The sequence below is a fragment of the Ipomoea triloba genome, chromosome 2 (genome assembly GCF_003576645.1).
Source record: "Ipomoea triloba cultivar NCNSP0323 chromosome 2, ASM357664v1".
NCBI lineage: Eukaryota > Viridiplantae > Streptophyta > Magnoliopsida > Solanales > Convolvulaceae > Ipomoea > Ipomoea triloba.
In genome coordinates this window covers 4033891-4056824 of record NC_044917.1, presented here as the reverse complement: position 1 = coordinate 4056824, position 22934 = coordinate 4033891, and the positions used below count along the sequence as shown (strand labels likewise).

The 22934-nt window shown below is 33.7% G+C and overlaps 3 protein-coding genes and 1 pseudogene across 5 annotated transcripts in view; all 4 read left to right on the top strand.

Moving 5' to 3' along the window:
* The window catches only part of LOC116009873 (cellulose synthase-like protein H1), a 41043-nt gene that overhangs the window by 15563 nt on the left and 2546 nt on the right, over window positions 1-22934 (top strand). The window contains exons 1-4 of one of the 2 annotated variants that reach the window (XM_031249052.1): window positions 21297-21602; window positions 21687-22023; window positions 22170-22295; window positions 22469-22591. In XM_031249052.1, the coding sequence (XP_031104912.1) occupies window positions 21340-21602; window positions 21687-22023; window positions 22170-22295; window positions 22469-22591 (849 nt within the window). In that variant the 5' untranslated portion in view covers window positions 21297-21339. Of the gene's footprint in view, window positions 1-21296; window positions 21603-21686; window positions 22024-22169; window positions 22296-22468; window positions 22592-22934 lie in introns of those variants that run through there. The other variant, XM_031249051.1, reaches the window with a different exon arrangement.
* Window positions 1323-5741, top strand: LOC116009872 (cellulose synthase-like protein H1). The gene is made up of 8 exons (XM_031249050.1): window positions 1323-1683; window positions 1824-2163; window positions 2340-2465; window positions 3218-3340; window positions 3637-3849; window positions 4136-4247; window positions 4343-4524; window positions 4682-5741. Exons 1-8 carry the CDS (start codon window positions 1412-1414, stop codon window positions 5582-5584), a joined length of 2271 nt encoding a protein of 756 aa, XP_031104910.1. The 5' UTR covers window positions 1323-1411; the 3' UTR covers window positions 5585-5741.
* On the top strand, window positions 7470-11266 carry LOC116009871 (cellulose synthase-like protein H1). Of its 2 annotated transcripts, none has more exons than XM_031249048.1 (8): window positions 7470-7822; window positions 7908-8244; window positions 8419-8556; window positions 8709-8831; window positions 9227-9439; window positions 9543-9654; window positions 9783-9964; window positions 10138-11266. In XM_031249048.1, exons 1-8 carry the CDS (start codon window positions 7560-7562, stop codon window positions 11050-11052), a joined length of 2283 nt encoding a protein of 760 aa, XP_031104908.1. In that variant the 5' UTR covers window positions 7470-7559; the 3' UTR covers window positions 11053-11266. The 2 variants fall into 2 exon arrangements, with proteins under 2 accessions (XP_031104908.1, XP_031104909.1); XM_031249049.1 differs by having other exon boundaries at window positions 7471-7822; window positions 8419-8544.
* Window positions 13884-19357, top strand: LOC116009876 (annotated as a pseudogene).

Here is a 22934-nt window from a genome sequence, read left to right as displayed (position 1 = left end):
GGGGTACCGTAGAATGTATAAGTTGGATAAAGTCATTGCATACGTGTTTTTTTTTTTTTTTTGGCTATTCATTTTTTTATTTGGGAAATAAATAGAATCTCAGTTTTTGCCTTAAAATCTTTTTTGTTTTTTTAATATACTTATAGGGTGTACATGAGGTATTGCCGAGTTTCTTTAAATTAAATTAAATTACTTTAAAACTTATTAAGGAGTGGTTAGATATTCTTGAGGTTCTACCTAGAACGGATACAGTTAGGCTCTGTTTGGTAAATGGCTCTTAGCTGATTGGATTGGTTGTTTGGGTTAGAAAGTATGATTTGTTGATAACATTAGCTGATTGTAGAAAGTTGTTTGATAGATTAGCTGTTAGCTGATAGCTGTTTGATATAATTTCTTTTCTCAAAAAGCTAATTGAAAATGCTGCTTTGAGTAGTCTTTTGAATTTTAACATTTTGGAGTTACAAAAAACATATTAACCAAACAACTAATAGTGGTCAAATAAGTTAAAATTGGCTTATAGACTGATTATTTACCAAACGGGGCCTTAATCATGATGTGTGGAGTACTTTTAATGCAGCATGACCTGTTGGAGGACAAGGCTAAAGACAGCTGAAGAAGGGTAGATATTTTCTAAAATGGGCACATGCGTCTTTTCCATGTTTTAGATGTAATCTTCGTATATGTATCTTCTCATTTCAATTTCTGAGCTGCAAGTTTCATTTGAATAATATCAGTCAACGATTTTCCCTTTCACTCCCATCTCATCGTTCTCGGTTTCCTTCTCCAACATGACCAAGGAAATGTATAGTAAGGCAACAAACTTATCCCTCTCACGGCGAACAAAACATTAGATGAAGACTAGGATCTAATCAGTGGCTGATTGTGTGATTTGTAATTTACCTTGCCATTGACTCTAAGGGTAGGTCTTGTGGGTTTAAAATTAATTCGGTAAAATTGGGATCACCTAAGTTTTATTTTTTGTTTAAAAAAAATATTGGATAGAGAGTCTTAATTTATAATTTAATCCTTTTGTTATGCTAACTATATATATCATAATTTTCCTCTCCTAAAAAGAAGATTAATGAAAAAATGCAAGTCACAATAAAAATTTCGCATACGATTGAGTATTATAATAATTGTTTGTTACTCCTCTGCCCCTTGTGGTTTCTCAAATTAAAATTAAAATAGTCCATTGCATGTCTTTGTCACATGTAAAAATAATAATGAGGAGTATTTTATTCACTGAACGTGATATAATATAATGTACCATGTGTGGCACAAGCTAAGATATTAATAATTTATAAGTTTATAGAGTAGAGTCGAATCTATAAGTCTGCAACTCCGATCCATTCACGAGAACGAAACACAAGGTAGCTAGCATTCAGCTCCCCCTGTACTGTGTTGAGATATCATGGCAGGGGCACCCAAACCTCATCCTTTTCCACTTTACGAAATACAATTTGGAAACAACAGAATATCAAGAACCATAGAAATCATTATCCTATTCCTTCTGCTATCACTCATTAGCTATAGACTCTTTTCTCTGGGCAGCCATATTGACCATATCCCTTGGCTTCTTGCTCTCATCTGCGAGTCTTGGTTCACTTTCGTTTGGATTATCGTCGTCAACTCTAAGTGGAATCAAATCCAAACCAAAACATACCCTCAACGTCTCTTGCAATGGTACTACCATACTATATATGCAATTAATTTTATTTTCGTAGGTTAATTCGTATAAATATATATTATATTTTCTGTTTTTTTTTCTTGACCGTCCGGCATACGTACTTCGTAAGTAATTAAATTGTTTCGATGTTTTTAAGGTTGGGAGATGGGAAATCTGAGTTTCCAGCTGTGGATATGTTCGTTACGACGGCCGACCCGGAACTTGAACCGCCGATTATAACGGTCAACACGGTGCTATCTTTGTTAGCTGTGGACTATCCGGCGAACAAGCTAGCGGTTTATGTATCAGATGACGGCGCATCTCCCCTCACCTTCTACTCCCTCATTGAAGCATCTAAGTTTGCTAAGCTTTGGGTTCCCTTTTGTAAGAAGTATAACGTCGCCGTTAGAACTCCATTTCGATACTTTAACAGTACAAATCCAATATTCCAAGAAGATAGCTCCTTAGACTTCCAACATGAATGGAAGAAAATGAAGGTACTCAAATTGTCAAAGCTACAATATTATTTAGTTGAAATTCTATACTAGGTTGTTATGGTGTCCAAAAATGATTTAGTTTAAATTAATAATCATAGTTTAATATATTTTACTGAATATTGAATTTATCCAAAAAAGGAAATGAAGGAAGAGAGGACACATTCCATTTTTTGCAGGACGAATATTCAAAGCTCTCTAGAAAGATAGAAGAAGCAAGTCAAGATTCTTTGCCACAAGAACTTACTGGGGAGTTTTCAATTTTTGCAAATATTGATCGAAGAGATCACCCTACCATCATAAAGGTTTATCACTATATATGTCTTAAAAATTTAATTTAGAATTTTATCAAAAACAAAAAAACTCAACCTCATATTAAACTGTAAAATAATATTAGTGGCAACTCTTAACCAAGTTAGTCGGACAGTTAAATAGGTAATCACAAAGTTTTAAGTTTGACTTTCGGTGGGAGTTGTCTATTGATCTTCATGGCTTGACAGTCCTTAGGTGATTTACACATAGGACACCATAATGCATGCAAGTTTTATTTTAAGAATACACATATAATGAGTCTCACCAAAGGTAATGTAGGAGCAACCTCTCAAAATAAAAGAGATTTTTTTGTACGCAATGAGTAAAAGTATAACTTCTATTGATTAGTTGAGTTATCATAATTTACTCATCTACAATTCTATGAGGTTAGAGTATAAGAGCGACTCTATCTTTTGTCACAAGAATACACATATCATTTTCTCAATGGTAATAAATGAGGGGTATTAAACTTCTATTTTAAAAATTCTTTGTACAAATTTTATGACATTTCCAAGAAGAGAATCAATGAATTAAAAAGTTAGTTAGACTGTTCCCATATCTGATTCGCAGTATACTAAAAAATTTCGGATTATTTGCATGTTGTCAATTATTTTGGATCGGATTTAGATTCGGAACCTAATAAAGAATAATTCCCAAATGTCCTCACTTCAAGTTGGGTGTTGTTGTGTAGCTAATAGGTAGGCAATCAATTAAAAATTAATTGATAAAATGATAATTAATTCAGGTGATTTGGGAAAACAAGAAACATGTTGCTAATGGTGATGGTGTGCCCCATTTAATATATATCTCCAGAGAGAAGCGACCAAAGCGTTCACATCATTACAAGGCTGGAGCAATGAATGTTCTGGTAATAACTAATTTAATGACAATTATTGCTATTACTTATTTTGATTATTGTTAACTATTATTTAATATCACTATGATTTACTTATCATGTCGCAACTTATTTTATTCAATAATGCAATTACTCCATTCAATATTATATTATCTCACTTTCCCTCCTTTTTTTCTTTTTGTATTTTATATGAGAAAAAAAAATAGATTTGAAACTCTTTAAATTAAATATGCTCTCACAACAACAATGGAGAAGCTTGACTTTTCTTCTTGTTATTACAAACCCTAGCTAATCATATTTTGAAACAGACAAGAGTGTCAGGAGTAATGACAAATGCCCCATTTATGTTGAACGTGGACTGTGATTTTTATGTAAATGATCCAAAAGTTGTATTGCATGCCCTATGCTTCTTGCTTGGAGCCGAAGACGAAAGAGATGTTGGATTCGTACAATTCCCTCAGACCTTTATTGGTGGATTGAAAGATGACCCTTATGGAAATCAATTGAAAGTCATAATGAAAGTAAGTAAATTTTTTTATTATATTTATTACTAAAATTTAAACTAAGATTAAAAAGTTACTCTTTGGTCTTCGATCACCATTAAATTAAAGCATTCCTAAAAAGGGTCGTCGTCGAGTGGGTGGAGCATGAAACGTCGCAAGTTTAATTCTTCATAACACTCTTTTGGATTCTTTGTTGAGCTTAATGCATAAAACTTTTCTAGTATAATTTACCGCACCTGTATGATTTGCGAAAAGTCATTTATCTTTGTTTAATAGTTGGTTCATTATTGTATTTCTGAAATAGTATTTAGGGCGAGGAATCTCTGGTATTCAAGGACCATTTTACCAAGGGACTGGATGTTTCCATAGAAGAAAAGTTATATACGGCATGTCGCCTAATGTGGCTAACGCTAGTGGTATGTATTATGCAACAGATTTTGTCTTACGTAATTTAATTATTACTACAATGTCACTTTCTTTTTGGAGATTACTGTACTTTTTTTGCCACTAGGGAAAGCAACTGACAAGGATCGATGGGAAATGTTTGGCAAATCAAAACCTTTCGCTATATCAACCACTCAAATTTTATCTGGATCTTTGTATCCTGAGATTCCTATATTCCCGAATACCCTTGAGGCTGCTAAGGAAGTTGCAAGTTGTGCCTATGAATCTGGGACTGCTTGGGGCCAAAAGGTAATTTACATAAAAGAAAATCATATATAAAAATAACGAGTTTTGTTTTTACCATTAGTCAAACCTGTTACACAATTTTTATCTTTTTTTTTTTTGATTTGCCAGTTATTATACAAGAGTAAGTTTACCATATTAATAATCAAATATAATCATTTAGGTTGGGTGGATGTATGGAAGCGCAACAGAAGATATGCTGACCGGGTTAACTATTCAGAGCAAGGGTTGGAAATCTGTGTTTTGCGTTCCCGACCCGCCTGGTTTTCTTGGGAGTGCACCGACAAGTGGGCCAGGTGTATTGACCCAACAGAAGCGATGGACCACTGGGCTAATGGAAGTAGTAATCAGCAAGAAAAGCCCAATAATTTTGACCCTATTTGGGAGGCTCCAGTTCAGGCAATGCCTAGCATATCTATGGAGTATGGGTTGGCCATTTCGGTCCATTTTTGAAATTTGTTACGCTCTTCTCCCTGCATATTGCATCATCAACAATTCCCACTTTCAACCAAAGATAAACGAGGCAGCCATTATAATACAAGCTTCCATTTTAATCATCTACAATTTGTACACTCTATCGGAGTACATTAGAACCGGGGAGTCGTTACGGGCGTGGTGGAACAACCAAAGAATGTGGAGAGTGTACGCGTCTGGGTCATGGTTGTTAGGATTCCTAAGCGGGGTAGTTAAGGTTTTTGGATTGTCTGAAACGGTGTTCGAAGTCACCAAGAAGGATCATTCAAGCGACGAAACTCTAGACAAGGATGAGGACTCCAATGTGGGACGGTTCACATTCGATGAATCTCCGCTGTTTGTCCCTGGCACAACCATTTTGTTGGTGAACTTGGCAGCTTTGTTCATTGGATTTCTGGATATTAAACAGAATAATAGGAGTCGTAGTTGGAGTTTAGGAGAGACAATTTGCAGTGTGTGGGTAATATTAATGTATTGGCCATTTCTCAAGGGATTGTTTGGGAAGGGGAAGTATGGGATTCCATTATCTACTGTTGTAAAGTCTGTGGGATTGGCAATGCTTTTTGTCCATGCTTGCAAAAGGGCAAACTGATCTGTGTAAACTTATTATGTTGTAATTCATATTTGGAAACCGGTAGTCCCTATATGAAGGTGGGTATTGTATAAGTCATATTTTTATATAATATTCGTTAATTTGCAAATTATATAAAAGATGAAAATCACATCATTGTATATGAACAATTGAATAATTGAATGATGGTGGGCTTTGAGTGATTTCTGACTTTATTCATGTTATTATATTATGTATAAATATGAATGTTTGAATATTCTTGTAATCTAAGATGAGGATATATAAATTCATATTTCCCTACTCTTTTTATTTTATTTTGGATACACCGTAGGTTAGAAGACAAAAATGGTAATCTACATTAATTCAATTGTTATATCATGGACCAGGGTTCATATTGCATTGTGAACGCTGATCCAAAAATGTTGTACTTCATTTAACACATCTTGTATCTACAGTTAATAGTTTCTGTACATGTAAACAAATAACTTGATAACTGTTAACACATAATATAATAACTACAAATACATAAATTGTCAACTGCATGTATGTTAACTACAAACACGGAATTTGAAGGTTATTTTTGGACTAGTATCTAAAATGCAAGGTAGATCCCAGTCCATGGTATAATTTGCCACATTAATCTAGCTAGGTCAGGCAACACCAATCAAATTGGCAAATGAAAACGGTCAGACTCTTTCACATAAAAATATAAAAATATAAAATTATACTAAGATGTATTTATAAGTAATTTTCTTTTAATCATACATTAAAAAAATAATAATTATCTACTAGTTAGGAAATTAGAATTAAAGTAATAATCCTAGGAAAGAGATTATGTCTTAGTCCATAACTTATATCTCTTGGTGTAAACGATTGTTGTAATTTTAATTCACTTTTAAAATGAATAATAATATTTTTTCTGATCTCTTGATTTCACCTCATAATGGTCATCACCTCTTACATGACAATTTTATTTATTAGTATAATGAGTTAACGGACTTCATCCCATATAAAGAACATATTAATCAAATATGTGAATAACTAATAATATATTGTCATACGAAATTGTGAATATCAAAGTTAAAAACAAATAAACATCTCCTATGAAAATATAATAATAATAATAATAATAATATTTATTTTTATTTAATATTTAAAAAAAATCGGTCACATCTTATTATGTACTCTGCCAATTTTGGTCCCATGCTACTCTGTACTCTGGCAAATTGTTAGGTGATGCTAGCTAGTGTTAGAATTATAAGCATGCAAATAGTAATAAAGTTGACTTTTAAAAAAAATTATTTGTCACAGAGAAAAAAATCAAAAAGAAAAAAGAAGAAGATGTAATTGAATCTAACTAATGTTTGTAATAGGAATTGGAATTGAAAGGAGAAATTAAGTAAATTTTTTCAATTTAAGGTTTTAGGTATAGAGAAATAAAACTAGTATTTAACTTAATGTCTAACTCTCCTAATGAAAAATTAAGTCTCTCATTTGGCTTGCGTAATGGAGCTCGTGACAATAAAGTACCCTATTCTGCAGTTTCTTCCATACTATGTGCAGTAGTTATGGTTTATAGCCCATTTTTACCTTGTAGGCGCTCAAATTCGACTTTCGAGTCTTCCTAGAAGTTATAACTCTTTCAATTATCTTTTTAATGTCATTTAAATCACTTGATTCAGACATTCATAGGCTTAGATATGTTTAACACTTTAAAATATAGAGACGTAACCTGTCAAAGAAAATAGAGCAAAAATGTTGCTATTATGAGAATGTTACACACGTACCGGGTCGGGCCTCGTAACACCGGGTCTTCATTTAGTGAATAAATGCCTTCAAAAATCGTACAACTTGACACTTACTACAAAAAATAAAAAATCCAAGATTTATAAATTCTATGGGAATCGAAATCTATAACTCCAATCTCGAGAATTGAAACATAACCATTCCTTCTGCCAAACAACAATTCCTGTTTGTATGTTCAGATATACGCATCATGGCAGCCAAGCATCCTCCTTTTCCACTTTACGAAATAAAATTCCGAAACAACAAAATATCAAGAGCCATTGAAATCATCATCCTATTCCTTCTGCTATCACTCATTACCTACAGACTCTTTTCTCTCCACACCCATGACCGCATCCCTTGGCTTCTGGCTCTCATCTGCGAGGCTTGGTTCACTTTCGTTTGGATTCTCATCCTCAACGCTAAATGGAATCAAATCCAAACCAAAACATACCCTCAACGCCTCTCGCAATGGTATGGTATAGTACAATACACACAATTCCTACAATTTTAATTTGTTTTCTTTCGTATAAATTTGCCTTGTTTCGATGTTTTTAAGGTTGGGAGATGGGACATCTGAGTTTCCGGCTGTGGATATGTTCGTTACCACGGCCGACCCGGAACTGGAACCGCCGATTATAACGGTCAACACGGTGCTATCTTTGTTGGCTGTGGACTATCCGGCGAAGAAGCTAGCCTGTTACGTATCAGATGACGGCGCATCCCCCCTCACCTTCTACTCTCTCGTCCAAGCTTCCAACTTCGCCAAGCTTTGGGTTCCCTTTTGTAAGAAGTATAACGTCGCCGTTAGAGCTCCGTTTCAATACTTTAAGGCCAACCCAATTTTCCCACAAGATAGCTCCTTAGACTTCCAACATGAGTGGAAGAAAATGAAGGTATATAATAATTGGACTTCAAAATATTCATAATCTTATATGTCTATTGAATACGGAGTATTTAAAATACAAAAGTCCTTTTTTTTGAAAACAAATACAAAAGTCCTTATTATTGCAAAAATGAAAAAAAAAATGGAAAAACACTTTCCATTTTGTACGTGCATTTGTTTGCAGGATGAATATTCAAAGCTTTGTAGAAAGATAGAAGAAGCAAGTGAAGAGTCCGTGTCACATGAACTTATGGACGAGTTTTCAGTTTTTGCAAATATTGATCAGAGAGACCATCCCGTCATCATAAAGGTTTATTACCATGTAAAGCTTTAATGTTATATTGTAAAAATTCTTAATACCAATTTTATGAATTAAAATGTTGTTTAGAGTGTATTTAGCATTGTGGGCTTTACCCTAAATCAAAGTATAAATAGAGAATTAAAAATTAATTGATTTAATGCATATCAATTCAGGTGATTTGGGAGAACAAGGGAAGTGTTGATAATGGTGATGGTGTGCCTCATCTAATATATATCTCTCGAGAGAAGCGTCCAATGCATCCCCATCATTTTAAGGCGGGAGCCATTAATGCTCTGGTAATAAGTTTAAACTCTCTAGGGAGTTCTATAATTTTTATAATATGAGATACTTTCAACACGGACTATGTACGTAAATAGTATAACTTAAAATATGAAATACTTTCATTAACATTACAACTACTATTTTCATTACTATTATCACTTATTTTAATAACAACTATCTATTACGGAGTATATAATCTTTGTGATATACTTATCAAGTCATACCCTAGTTAACTCTACCACCATTTTTATTCAATTACAGCTTTTCTTACTATTCGTTTAATATTTTTAGATGAGAAAACAATTAGATTTCAAACTCTATAGATTGTCTTTGTAACAATGGAGAAGTTGAACTTTTTTTCATCTTTTTGTTAAAGACTATAGCTAATAATCACATTTGGAACAAACAGACAAGAGTATCAGGAGTGATGACAAATGCACCTTTCATGTTGAACGTCGATTGTGACTTTTATGTAAACGACTCAAAAGTAGTACTACATGCTATGTGCTTCTTTCTTGGAGTCAAAGACGAAAAGGATGTCGGATTCGTTCAATTCCCTCAAAGCTTTGATGGTGGATTAAAGAATGACCCTTACGGAAACCAATTGAAAATTTTAATGGAAGTAAGTATGTATTTATACTTAAATTTCAACTTAATCTCTTTAATGTTAAATTAAGAAGTAATTTAATTGTTTTAGTACGTTAATAGTTATATTTTTTATATAGTATGTACTGCGAGGAATCGCTGGAATTCAAGGATCATTTTATATGGGAACTGGATGTTTCCATAGAAGAAAGATTATATATGGCATGTGGCCACATGTGGTCGACAGTAATGGTACGCATTATAAATGAATTTTGGCCCACTTACTTTAATAGTTTAATGTCAGTTCTTATTACAATAATACAGTTGCTTTCCTATCCACATAATGTATTTATTACTGTACTATACTTTTATGCTACTAGGGAAATCAACTGACAAGGACCAATTGGAACTGTTCGGCAAATCAAAAATTTTCTCGTTATCAACCATTCAAATTTTATCTGGATCTTTGTATCCTGAGATTCCCATATTTCCGAATTCCCTTGAGGCTGCAAAGGAAGTTGCAAGTTGTGGCTATGAATCTGGCACTGCTTGGGGCCAAAAGGTTACTGCATAGGTTTTTGTGAGTTTTTTTTTTTTTAGACACTTTAAATCCGTCAGAAGACCAATGAAAAGTTAGACTAGGTCAATCTAATTTTGAAACTTAATACTAAATTTTACTCCAATTTTTTTTAGTTGGATTGACACCACTACTATTTTTGATCGATAACCTTTTAGGTTGGGTGGTTGTATGGAAGTGCAGCAGAAGACACGAAAACCGGGATAAGTATCCACGGTAAGGGTTGGAAATCTGCTTATTGTGATCCCAACCCACCTGGGTTTCTTGGGAGTGCACCAACAAGTGGGCCTGCCGCGTTGACCCAGCAAAAGCGATGGGCCACTGGGCTACTGGAAATACTGATCTGCAAGAAAAGCCCAATCATTTGGGCCCTATTTGGGAGGCTCCACTTCAGGCAATTCTTGGCTTATCTATGGATTCTGAGTTGGCCCATTCGGCCCTTTTTTGAAATATGTTATGCTCTTCTCCCTGCATATTGCATCATCAACAATTCCCACTTCCAACCAAAGATAAAAGAAGGCGCCATTATAATAGCAGCTTCCATTTTCATCATCTACAATTTGTACACTCTATCGGAGTACATCAGAGCCGGGGAGTCGCTACGAGCGTGGTGGAACAACCAAAGAATGTGGAAAGTGTACGCATCTGGGTCATGGTTGTTAGGATTCCTAAGTGGGGTAGTTAAGGTTTTTGGATTGTCTGAAACGGTGTTCGAAGTCACCAAGAAGGATCATTCGAGCGACGAAACTCTAGACAAGGATGACGACTCCAACGTCGGACGGTTCACATTTGATGAATCTCCGTTGTTTGTCCCTGGCACAACCATTTTGTTGGTGAACATGGCAGCTTTGTTCATTGGAATTCTGGATTACTTTAAACAGATTAATAAGAGTCGTAGTTGGAGTTTAGGAGAGGCAATTTGCAGTGTGTGGGTAATGTTAATGTATTGGGCATTTCTCAAGGGATTGTTTGGAAAGGGGAAGTATGGGATTCCATTATCTACTATTGCAAAGTCTGTGGGATTGGCATTGCTTTTTGTCCATGCTTGCAAAAGGACAAACTTATCTGCGTAAACTTATTGTGTTGTACTTCATATTCGAAAATTCATAGTGACTATATGAAAGGGTATTGTATAACTCATATTTTTATATAATAATCTGTAAATTATATAAAAGAGGTAAGTCATACCAATGTATATGAACAATTGAATGATATCATGGTATGCTTTGAGTGGTTTCTACTTTATTCATCATGTTATTATTATGTATAAATATGCATGTTTGGATATTCATGTAATCTAAGATGAATGCAAATTCATATTTCCCTACTCTTTTTACTTTATTTTGGATACCTTAGAAGACAAAAATGGTAATCTACATTAATCTAGTTTGGCCGGGCAATACCAATTAAATTGACAAATGGAAACGGTCAGGCTCCTTCATGTAAAAATATACAAATTTAAAATTATACTAAGATGTATTTATGAGTAATTTGTCTTTAATCATACATAAAAAAATAATTATCTACTAATTAGGAAATGTATATTAAAGTAATAATGCTAGGAAAAACATTATGCCTTAGTCCCTAACTTATATCTCTTGGTGTGTAAAAGGTTGTTGTAATTTTAATTCACTTTTAAAATGAATAATAATATTTTTCCTAGATCTCTTGATTTCACTTCATAATGCTCACTTCTTATATGACAATAAAACTCTTTTTATTCATTAGGTACAATGAGTTAACTCACTCCATCATGTAAAGAATATATATTTATTAATCAAATATGTGAATAACCAATCATATATTGTAATACGAAATTGTGAATATCAAAAGTTAAAAACAAATAAATATCTCACTTAGCTTTGTGAAAATATAATAATAATAATAACATTTATTGTTATTTAATATTTAAAAAAATGGTCCCAGCCATGCTGTTATGCACTTGCCAATATTGGTCCCATGCTACTCTATACTCTTACAAATCGTTAGGTGAGGTTCATGCCAATTTTGGTCCCATGCTACTCTATACTCTTGCAAATCGTTAGGTGAGGCTAGTTAGTACGTGTTAGAATAATAAGCTAATAATAATAAAGTTGACTTTAAAAAAAATATTTGTCACATGGAAAAAAAGTAGAAGAAGAAAATGTAATTGAATCTAACTAATGTTTGTAATAGAAATTGGAATTGGAAGGAGAAATGAAGTAAATTTTTCCTATATAGGGTTCTAGGTATGGAGAAATAAAACTAGTATAACCTAATGTCTAACTCCTTACTCCTCTAATGAAATACTAGCTTCCTCATTTGGCTTGTGTAATTGGGCTCGTGACAATAGAGCATGCATCCTGTTCTGCAGTTTCTTCCATACTATGTGCAGTAGTTATGGTCTATAGCCCGGCCATTTTTACTATATACTTATGTAGGCGTTCAAATTAGACTTTAGGGGCTTCATTAGAGATGACAATTCAACTCGCCCTAACGGGAGAATCGATTCCCACCCCGACAGAGACGAGGTCGGGATTTTTTTCGGGGAATGATGGTAGTGATGGGACAATTTCACAATCCCCGCCGGGGATGGGAACAAGGAGGGAGTTCCCTACCCCAGCCCCGACCCCGATCCCTGACCCCGACCCCGTCCCTGTCCTCGAATTCCCGTTAAATATTATATAATATATAATATATATTTATATAATATATGCATCTAGTTTTTTTTTTTTTGAAAGGATATATGCATCTAGTTAGATTTTTAGTTAGATACTTAGATTATTGTGCACTCAGTATATTTACAAAATAAGTTTTTGTCATTCAAATTTAATTTGTATTCTTTCTCATTTGAATCATTCAAATATGCAGACAATATATTTACTTTAGATTGTTGTGCATGCACACAGTATATTTACAAAACAAGTTTTTGTCATTCAAATATCTGGTTTGCATTATGCTACGTGACTATATATAATTGTTTAATTTTATTGTGTTTGATGTCTATATCGTAAACTAATTTTATTTTATCAAATTATTACTCCGTATTATTTTTTTTCAAGTTATTAATGAAGACTTGGCTAGTTGAGGACCACTACTTGAGCTTTGAGAGTTGAAAATTTGAAGTTCATTTATTTTGTTATGTACTTATGTTTGGACTTTGGACTTTGGATGTTTGGATTTTGGAGGAGTTTGAAACAATTTAATGATTCACGGTTTAACAATATAAAATTTTCATAATATTAGTATTTTTTAAAATTGGCATAATTCAAAAAAATTCCCGCAGAGATTCACCGTCCCCGAAAAATCGAGGCTGGGTGGCAGAAATTTCAGTGACGGGGACGGGGACCCCATTCCCCGCCCCTGCCCCGTTGCCATCCCTAACCCTTCATAGAAGTTATAGCTCTTTCAATTATCTTTTTAATGCCATTTAAATCACTTGTTTCAGACATTCATAGGCTGAGATATCATTAAAATACAGAGACAATCACCTGTCAAAGAAAACAGATGAGCAAAACTTTTGCTATTATGAGGGTGTTACATGTGTAACGGGCCGGGCCTCATAACGCCTAGTCATCATTCCAAAATTCATTTTTCTTCATTTCCTTTGCACCTTTAATTTGGGTCCTCGGGTCATCACATGATATACTTCAACCTCTCTTTTTTACTTTAATGATCTCTCGTGACTCTTGGAACACACATTTTTGCCAATATGACTTCAAACACATCAAATTCAACTCTAAATTGCCCTTTTACCTTAAAATACATAAAAATGTCAAAATTAATCCTTCACCACAATTCATCACATATTTGGAGATTTGAAGTATAGAAAAATCTTAAATTAGTCAATAAATGCCTTCAAAATAGTACAATTGAGAGAATTGAAAGACAATCCTTCCTGTTTGTATGTTGAGATTAGCACATCATGGCAGCCAAGCATCCTCCTTTTCCACTTTACGAAATAAAATACCGAAACAACAGAATATCAAGAGCCATTGAAATCATCATCCTATTCCTTCTGCTATCACTCATTACCTACAGACTATTTTCTCTGGGCAGCCATGACGGAATCCCTTGGCTTCTGGCTCTCATATGCGAGGCTTGGTTCACTTTCGTTTGGGTTCTCACCAGGGCCGTATCTGAGCATGTCTAACATGTGCGACCGCACAGGGCCCCCAATTTTTGGGGGCCCCATATTTAAAAAAAAAAAATTATATGTGTATATGGTTTATAAAAAATTAGGCTAAATATATGAAGCTGTATATTGTCAATTTTTGGGGGCCCCAATTTCTAATCATATATAAATTTCCTAATATAAATCTCAATTAGCAGAATATTGCCGATTCCAATATGTATATATATTTCCTAATCTAAATTTCAATTAACAAAGCTGCAAACACATTGTCAATTCCAACATATATATATATTTCCTAATCAAAAAACATTGCCAACCCTATAAATATTAAATACGGCATACTGTAATAGAATTCAACCCTTCGATAATTCCCAATTCACAATTCGGTAATTTCATAGATCGCAGACCGCAAATCAACTGGTTCTTCAATTCTTCTTGATCACATAAACTTTCAAGTTTCAAGTTCTTCAATTCTCTTAACAGGTAATTAAAATTACGTATTTTCATAATTTTTGTTTATTGTTTTAAGAATTTGTTTCTTGATTAATTATTTATTCATAGAGTTTCTAAATAATTTTTTTCCTTAGGATTTTATAATTATGTCTTCTAGAAAATATACATCTGGGTCTGAAAAGCGTAAAAAGAAAAGAAGAATTGAGCAACTAACTCAATCTCAAAAAGGAGCTCTTGAAAAATTCATTACAAAAAAGAGCTCTTGAAAAATTGCGTCTAATTGTGCACGACGCATGTCACTTTTTAAATAAAATTTTATATGTATTTTTTATACAATATTTATATTTTGATATATACAACTTTTTAAACAATTACTATTTATATATAAAAATTACTCGAAAAAAGGGCTCAAATTAAAATATGGCACGGGGCCCCAAATTTTATTGGAACGGCCCTGGTTCTCACCGTCAATGCTAAGTGGAATCAAATCCAAACCAAAACACATACCCTCAACGCCTCTTGCAATGGTATGGTAGTACATACAATATTAATTGTTTTAATTTTCTTGAGCGTATAGTTTCCTAGTGATTAAGTTGTTCCGACGTTTTTAAGGTTGGGAAATGGTACATCTGAGTTTCCTGCTGTGGATATGTTCGTTACGACGGCCGACCCGGAACTGGAACCGCCAATTATAACGGTCAACACGGTGTTATCTTTGTTAGCTGTGGACTATCCGGCGAAGAAGCTAGCCTGTTATGTATCAGATGACGGCGCATCCCCCCTCACCTTCTACTCTCTCGTCCAAGCTTCCAACTTCGCCAAGCTTTGGGTTCCCTTTTGTAAGAAGTATAACATCGCCGTTAGAGCTCCGTTTAGATACTTTAACGCCAACCCAACTTTCCCACAAGATAGCTCCTTAGATTTCCAACATGAGTGGAAGAAAATGAAGGTACATATATATATATATATATATATATATATATATATATATATATATATATATATGAAGATTTATACTGTCCTATCATATAATAATTGGACTTTAAAATATTCATAATCTAATATGTCCATTTTGTACGTGCATGTGTTTGCAGGATGAATATTCAAACATTTGTGGAAAGATAGTTGAAGCAAGTGAAGAGTCCGTGTCACATGAACTTATTGACGAGTTTTCAGTTTTTGCAAATATTGATCGGAGGGACCACTCCGCCATCATAAAGGTTTATTACATCTGATCTCCATACTAAACCATGCAAAGCTTTAATATATTGTAAAAATTTTTAATACCAATTTTATGAATTAAAATGTTGCTTAGAGTGTATTTAGCATTGCGGACTTTACAGTAAATCAAAGTATAAATAGAGAATTAAAAATTAATTGAATAAATGCATATTAATTCAGGTGATTTGGGAGAACAAGGAAAGTGTTGATAATGGTGATGGTGTGCCTCATCTAATATATATCTCTAGAGAGAAGCGTCCAATGCATCCCCATCATTTTAAGGCGGGAGCCATTAATGTTATGGTAATACACTTAAGCTCTCTAGTGAATTCTATAATTTTTATAATATGAAATACTTTCAGCACGGACCATGTAAGTAAATAGTACGTAGTATAACTTAAAATATGAAATACTTTCATGAACATTAAGCTACTATTTTCATTATTAACTTATTTTAATATAACAACTGCTCCCTCTGTCCCATTTTATCTCTCATAATTACTACTAATTGGTCAAACCAACTCTTTCTCCTTTGTTTATTTTCTTTAGTATATTTTACTTATTTATAAATTTGATTTTTTTTGTATTTAATAGTAATTTTAATATAGTTTCTAAATATAAAAATTTTATATACTAATACTAAACTTAATTTTATGAAAAGTAGATTAAAAATTACTTCAGTCAAGGCTTGTTAACCGAACTAGACACATAAAATGGGACGGAGAGAGTATCTATATATTACGCAGTATATAATCTATGTGATATACTTATCACGTCATACCCTAGTTAACTCTACCTCTATGGCACCATTTTTATTCAATGGCAAAAACTTGTGTGAGACCGTCTCACCATGAGACGGGTCGGGTCGGGTCGGGTCAATATGCAATTGTAACACTTATCACAAATGTCATACTTATATGCTCAAATGTAATACTAATCAGGAATAAAATTTTTGTTACTTATAAGGGTAAATGTAATACTTTTAAGGGAAAATACAATACTTTNTTTGCCCTTATAAGTAAGGAGCACTTGTCAACATTACTTACTATGAAAAATGTATTACTTTTTCTTTTATAAGTAACAAAAATTGTATTCTTGATAAGTGTTATATTTAAGCATATAAGTATGATATTTACACATATAAGTATGACATTTGCATGGTGCTTTGACCCGACCCGACCCGTCTCACGAATAAAGATCCGTGAGACGGTCTCACACAAGTGTGACCCTTATTCAATTACAACTTTTCTTACTACGTTTCGTATTTTTAGATGAAAAAATAATTAGATTTCAAACCCTATAGATTGTCTTCGTAACAATGGAGAAGTTGAACTTTTCTTCATCTTTTTGTTAAAGACTCTAGCTAATAATCACATTTGAATTGGAACAAACAGACAAGAGTATCAGGAGTGATGACAAATGCACCTTTCATGTTGAACGTCGATTGTGACTTTTACGTAAATGACTCAAAAGTAATACTACACGCTATGTGCTTCTTTCTTGGAGTCAAAGACGAAAATTATGTCGGATTCGTTCAATTCCCTCAAAGTTTTAATGGTGGATTAAAGAATGACCCTTACGGAAATCAATTGAAAATTTCAATGGAAGTAAGCATGTATTTATACTTAAATTTCAACTTATTCTCTTTAATGTTAAATTAAGAAGTAATTTAATTTTTTTTGGTACGTTAATAGTTATATTTTTTATATAGTATGTACTGCCAGGAATCGCTGGAATTCAAGGATCATTTTATATGGGAACTGGATGTTTCCATAGAAGAAAGGTTATATATGGCATGTGGCCACATATGGTCAACAGTAATGGTATGCATTATAAATGAATTTTGACCCACTTACTTTTAATAGTTTAATGTCAGTTTTTATTACAGTCACTTTCCTATCCATATATAGTATCTATTACTGTACTATACTTTTATGCTACTTTGGGAAGTCAACTGGCAAGGAGCAATGGGAAATGTTTGGCAAATCAAAAATTTTCTCTTTATCAACCACTCAAATTTTATGTGGATCTTTGTATCCTGAGATTCCCATATTTCCAAATTCCCTTGAGGCTGCTAAAGAAGTTGCAAGTTGTGGCTATGAATCTGGCACTGCTTGGGGTCAAAAGGTTAGACTGGATCAATTTAATCCTGATTTCTTGAGTTTGTCTGACTATATCCTAACTCTTTAAATAGTCACAAGACCAATGAAAAGTTAGACTGGATCAATTTAATTTTGAAACTAAATACTAAATTGTACATCAAGTTTTTTTTTTTTGGATTGGATTGACACCACAACTATTTTTGACCGATAATCTTTTTAGGTTGGGTTGTTGTATGGAAGTGCAGCAGAAGACACGAAAACCGGGATAAGTATCCACGGTAAGGGTTGGAAATCTGCTTATTGTGATCCCAACCCACCTGGGTTTCTTGGAAGTGCACCAACAAGTGGGCCTGCCGCGTTGACCCAGCAAAAGCGATGGGCCACTGGGCTACTGGAAATACTGATCTGCAAGAAAAGCCCAATTATTTGGGCCCTATTTGGGAGGCTCCACTTCAGGCAATTCTTGGCTTATCTATGGATTATGAGTTGGCCCATTCGGCCCTTTTTTGAAATATGTTATGCTCTTCTCCCCGCATATTGCATCATCAACAATTCAATTCCCACTTCCAACCAAAGATAAACGAAGCAGCCATTATAATTCCAGCTTCCATTTTCATCATCTACAATTTGTACACTTTATCGGAGTACATCAGAGCTGGGGAGTCTTTACGGGCGTGGTGGAACAACCAAAGAATGTGGAAAGTGTACGCATCTGGGTCATGGTTGTTAGGATTCCTAAGTGGGCCGGGGTAGTTAAGGTTTTTGGATTGTCTGAAACGGTCTTCGAAGTCACCAAGAAAGATCACATGAGCGACGAAACACTAGACAAGGATGACGACTCCAACGTCGGACGGTTCACATTCGATGAATCTCCTCTGTTTGTTCCTGGCACAACCATTTTGTTGGTGAACTTGGCAGCTTTGCTCATTGGACTTGTGGATTTTAAACAGAAGAAGAATCGTAGTTGGAGTTTAGGAGAGGCAATATGCAGTGTGTGGGTAATATTAATGTATTGGGCATTTCTCAAGGGATTGTTTGGAAAGGGGAAGTATGGGATTCCATTATCTACTATTGTAAAGTCTGTGGGATTGGCATTACTTTTTGTCCATGCTTGCAAAAGGGCAAACTGATCTGCGTAAACTAAGGGTGCGTTTGGTTCGCACATGGGAATCGGAATCGGAATGGGTATCAAATACTTGGTAATGGTAATGGGTTTTGGTGAAAGTATTTAACATGTTTGGTAATTGGGTGGAATGGGAATGATTATTAATAGTTGAGAAAGAAATGAGGAAGGGGGATGAAACCCTTATTTAATAAGGGTATGGGTTTTGTCATTAATGGGGTATTCCAAACCCATAGTAGCATTCACAAAACCTATCAACCAAACACAAACAATCACTTTCATACCCATTCCTTATGCCTAAACCCACCAACCAAACACACCCTAATTATGTTGCACTTCATATTTGGAATCTCATAGCCACTATACAAAGTTGCCTATTGTATAAGTCATATTTTTATATAATAATTTATAAATTATATAGAAGAGGTAAATCACGCCAATATAAATAAATAATTGAACAGTTGAATGATGGTGGGTTTGAGTGGTTTATGACTTTATTCATGTGTAGTTTATATATTATATGCACATATTGATTTTGATACCAAATTGAAATATGTGCTCCATCTTAATTAAAAGTCTAAAGTACTGATATATAGTTGAGTTGTATATTTATGTTTATATATTATATATGCTTAACAATTATTATGTATAAATATGCATGAATGCAATGTTTGGATATTCATGTAATCTAAGATGAGGATATATAAATTCATATTTCCCTACTCTTTTAATTTCATTTTGGATACCTTAGAACACAAAAATGGTAATCTACATTAATCTAACTAGGCCAGGTAATACCAATCAAATTGGCAAATGGAAACGGTCAGACTCCTTCATATAAAAATATAGAATTATATTAAGATGTATTTATGAGTAGTTTTTCTTTAATAATGCCTACATAAAAAATAATTATCTACTAGTTAGGAAATTAAAATTAAAGTAATAATCCTAGGAAAGAGATTATGTCTTAGTCCATAACTTATATCGTAAAAGGTTGTTGTAATTTTAATTCACTTTTAAATAATGAATAATAATATTTTCTTTTGATCTCATGATTTCACCTCATAATACTCATTACCTCTTACATGACAATAAAATTCTTTTTATTTATTAGGTGTAAAGAGTTAACTCACTCCATCCCATGTAAAGAAGATATATTTATTAATAATATGTAAATAGCCAATCATATATTTGTCATACGAAATTGTGAATATCAAAACTTAAAAATAAATAAATATCTCACTCAGCTCTGTGCAAATATAATAATAATAATAATAACCACAACAACAACATTTATTTTTATTTAACATTAAAAAAAAATGGGTCCCATTTTATTATGTACTCTGCCAATTTTGGTCCCATGCTACCCTGTACTCTGGCAAATTGTTAGGTGAGGCTAGCTAGTGTAGTAGTGTTAGAATTATAAGCTAATAATAATAAAGTTGACTTTAAAAAAATATATTTGTCACATGGGAAAAAGAAGAAGAAGATGTAATTGAATCTAACTAATGTTTGAAATAGAAATTGGAATTGAAAGGAGATATCAAGTAATTTTTTTCCATCTAGGCTTCAAGGTGTGGAGAAATAAAACTAGTATCTAACTTAATGTCTAACTCCCTTAATGAAAAACTAACTTCCTCCTTTGGCTTGTGTAATGAGGCTCGTGACAATAGAACACCCTGTTTTACAACTTCTTCCATACTATGTGCAATAGTTATGGTTTCATTGGATTATAGTCCGTTTTAAGGTTGTCAGCGTTCGAATTAGACTTTGGAGTCTTCATAGAAGTTATAGTTCTTTCAATTATCTTCTTAATGTCATTTAAATCACTTGACTTAGACATTCATAGGCTGAAATATGATTAAAATACAGAGACGTCACATGTCCTGTCAAAGAAAACGTAGCAAAAAATTTTCAATTATGAGGGTGTTACACGCCTAACAGGCCAAGCCTCGTAACGACTGCTCTTCATTCCAAAATCCACTATTCTTCATTTTCTTTGCACTTTTGGGTTAATGACCTCTCCCTGCTCGTTGAACACACATTTTTGCCAATATTACTTCAAACACATCAAATTGAGCTTCAAATTGTCTTTTTTACCTTAAAACACACAAAAATGTCCAAAATTAATCCTTAACCACAATTTATCACATGCATATTTGGACATTTTAAGTATAGAAAAAGCACATTCAATCTTAAAGTAGTCAAATAAATGCGTAGTACAATTTGACACTTGCTACAAAAATCCAAGATTTATAAATACTATGGGAATTGAAGTTTGTAACTCCCATCGTGAGAATTGAAACACAACCATTCCTGTTTGTATGTTCAGATAGATATACACACCATGGCAGCCAAGCATCCTCCTTTTCCACTTTACGAAATAAAATTCCGAAACAACAAAATATCAAGAGCCATTGAAATCATCATCCTATTCCTTCTGCTATCACTCATTACCTACAGACTCTTTTCTCTCCACACCCATGACCGCATCCCTTGGCTTCTGGCTCTCATCTGCGAGGCTTGGTTCACTTTCGTTTGGATTCTCACCGTCAACGCTAAGTGGAATCAAATCCAACCCAAAACATATCCTCAACGCCTCTTGCAATGGTATGGTATAGTACAAAACACACATTCCCACAATTTTAATTTGTTTTCTTTCGTATAAATTTGCCTTGTTTCGATGTTTTTAAGGTTGGGAGATGGGACATCTGAGTTTCCGGCTGTGGATATGTTCGTTACGGCAGCTGACCCGGAACTGGAACCGCCGATTATAACTGTCAACACGGTGTTATCTTTGTTGGCCGTGGACTATCCGGCGAACAAACTAGCCTGTTATGTATCAGATGACGGCGCATCCCCCCTCACCTTCTACTCTCTCGTCCAAGCTTCCAACTTCGCCAAGCTTTGGGTTCCCTTTTGTAAGAAGTATAACGTCGCCGTTAGAGCTCCGTTTCAATACTTTAAGGCCAACCCAATTTTCCCACAAGATAGCTCCTTAGACTTCCAACATGAGTGGAAGAAAATGAAGGTATATAATAATTGGACTTCAAAATATTCATAATCTTATATGTCTATTGAATACGGAGTATTTAAAATACAAAAGTCCTTATTATTGCAAAAATGAAAAAAAAAAAAAAAAAACACTTTCCATTTTGTACGTGCATGTGTTTGCAGGATGAATATTCAAAGCTTTGTGGAAAGATAGAAGAAGCAAGTGAAGAGTCCATGTCACATGAACTCATTGACGAGTTTTCAGTTTTTGCAAATATTGATCGGAGAAATCATCCCGCCATCATAAAGGTCTATTACCATGCAAAGCTTTAATATAATGTTATATTCTAGAAATTCTTAATACCAATTTTATGAATTAAAATGTTGTTTAGAGTGTATTTAGCATTGCAGCATTTACCCTAAATCAAAGTATATATAAATAGAGAATTAAAAATTAATTGATTAAAGGCATATTCATTCAGGTGATTTGGGAGAATAAGGGAAGTGTTGATAATGGTGATGGAGTGCCTCATCTAGTATATATCTCTAGAGAGAAGCGTCCAAAGCATCCCCATCATTATAAGGCTGGAGCCCTTAACGTTCTGGTAATAAGTTTAAACTCTGTATATTAACTTGTGAGTTCTATACTTTTTTAGAATATGAAATACTTTCATGAACATCAAAACTACTACTTTCATTACTATTATCATTTATTTTAAGAGTTCTTTCCATTTTTGGTTCTACTGTTATTGGGACATTGCCAATTTTAGTCCACTTCATTAATTTTTGCCACATTGCGACCAGTTTTATTTAGTTCTTGTCACTTTTAGTCCACCGTTAAAATTTTCATCAAATGGACATCCAAAACAAGGGTATTTTGGTATTTTCATGCTTTGATCATCCCCTTTAACCTATGCAGTTGTTTTCCTTATACATTTTCAACCGAAT

Bases quoted from the DNA above. Each gene is read 5' to 3' on its own strand.
- LOC116009872 (XM_031249050.1), top strand. From the start codon at position 1,412: ATGGCAGGGGCACCCAAACCTCATCCTTTTCCACTTTACGAAATACAA. The intron at 1,684-1,823 runs GTACTACCATAC...GATGTTTTTAAG, and splicing joins CCTCAACGTCTCTTGCAATG to GTTGGGAGATGGGAAATCTG. The intron at 3,341-3,636 runs GTAATAACTAAT...ATTTTGAAACAG, and splicing joins CTGGAGCAATGAATGTTCTG to ACAAGAGTGTCAGGAGTAAT.
- LOC116009871 (XM_031249048.1), top strand. From the start codon at position 7,560: ATGGCAGCCAAGCATCCTCCTTTTCCACTTTACGAAATAAAATTCCGA. The intron at 8,245-8,418 runs GTATATAATAAT...ATTTGTTTGCAG, and splicing joins ATGAGTGGAAGAAAATGAAG to GATGAATATTCAAAGCTTTG. The intron at 8,832-9,226 runs GTAATAAGTTTA...TGGAACAAACAG, and splicing joins CGGGAGCCATTAATGCTCTG to ACAAGAGTATCAGGAGTGAT.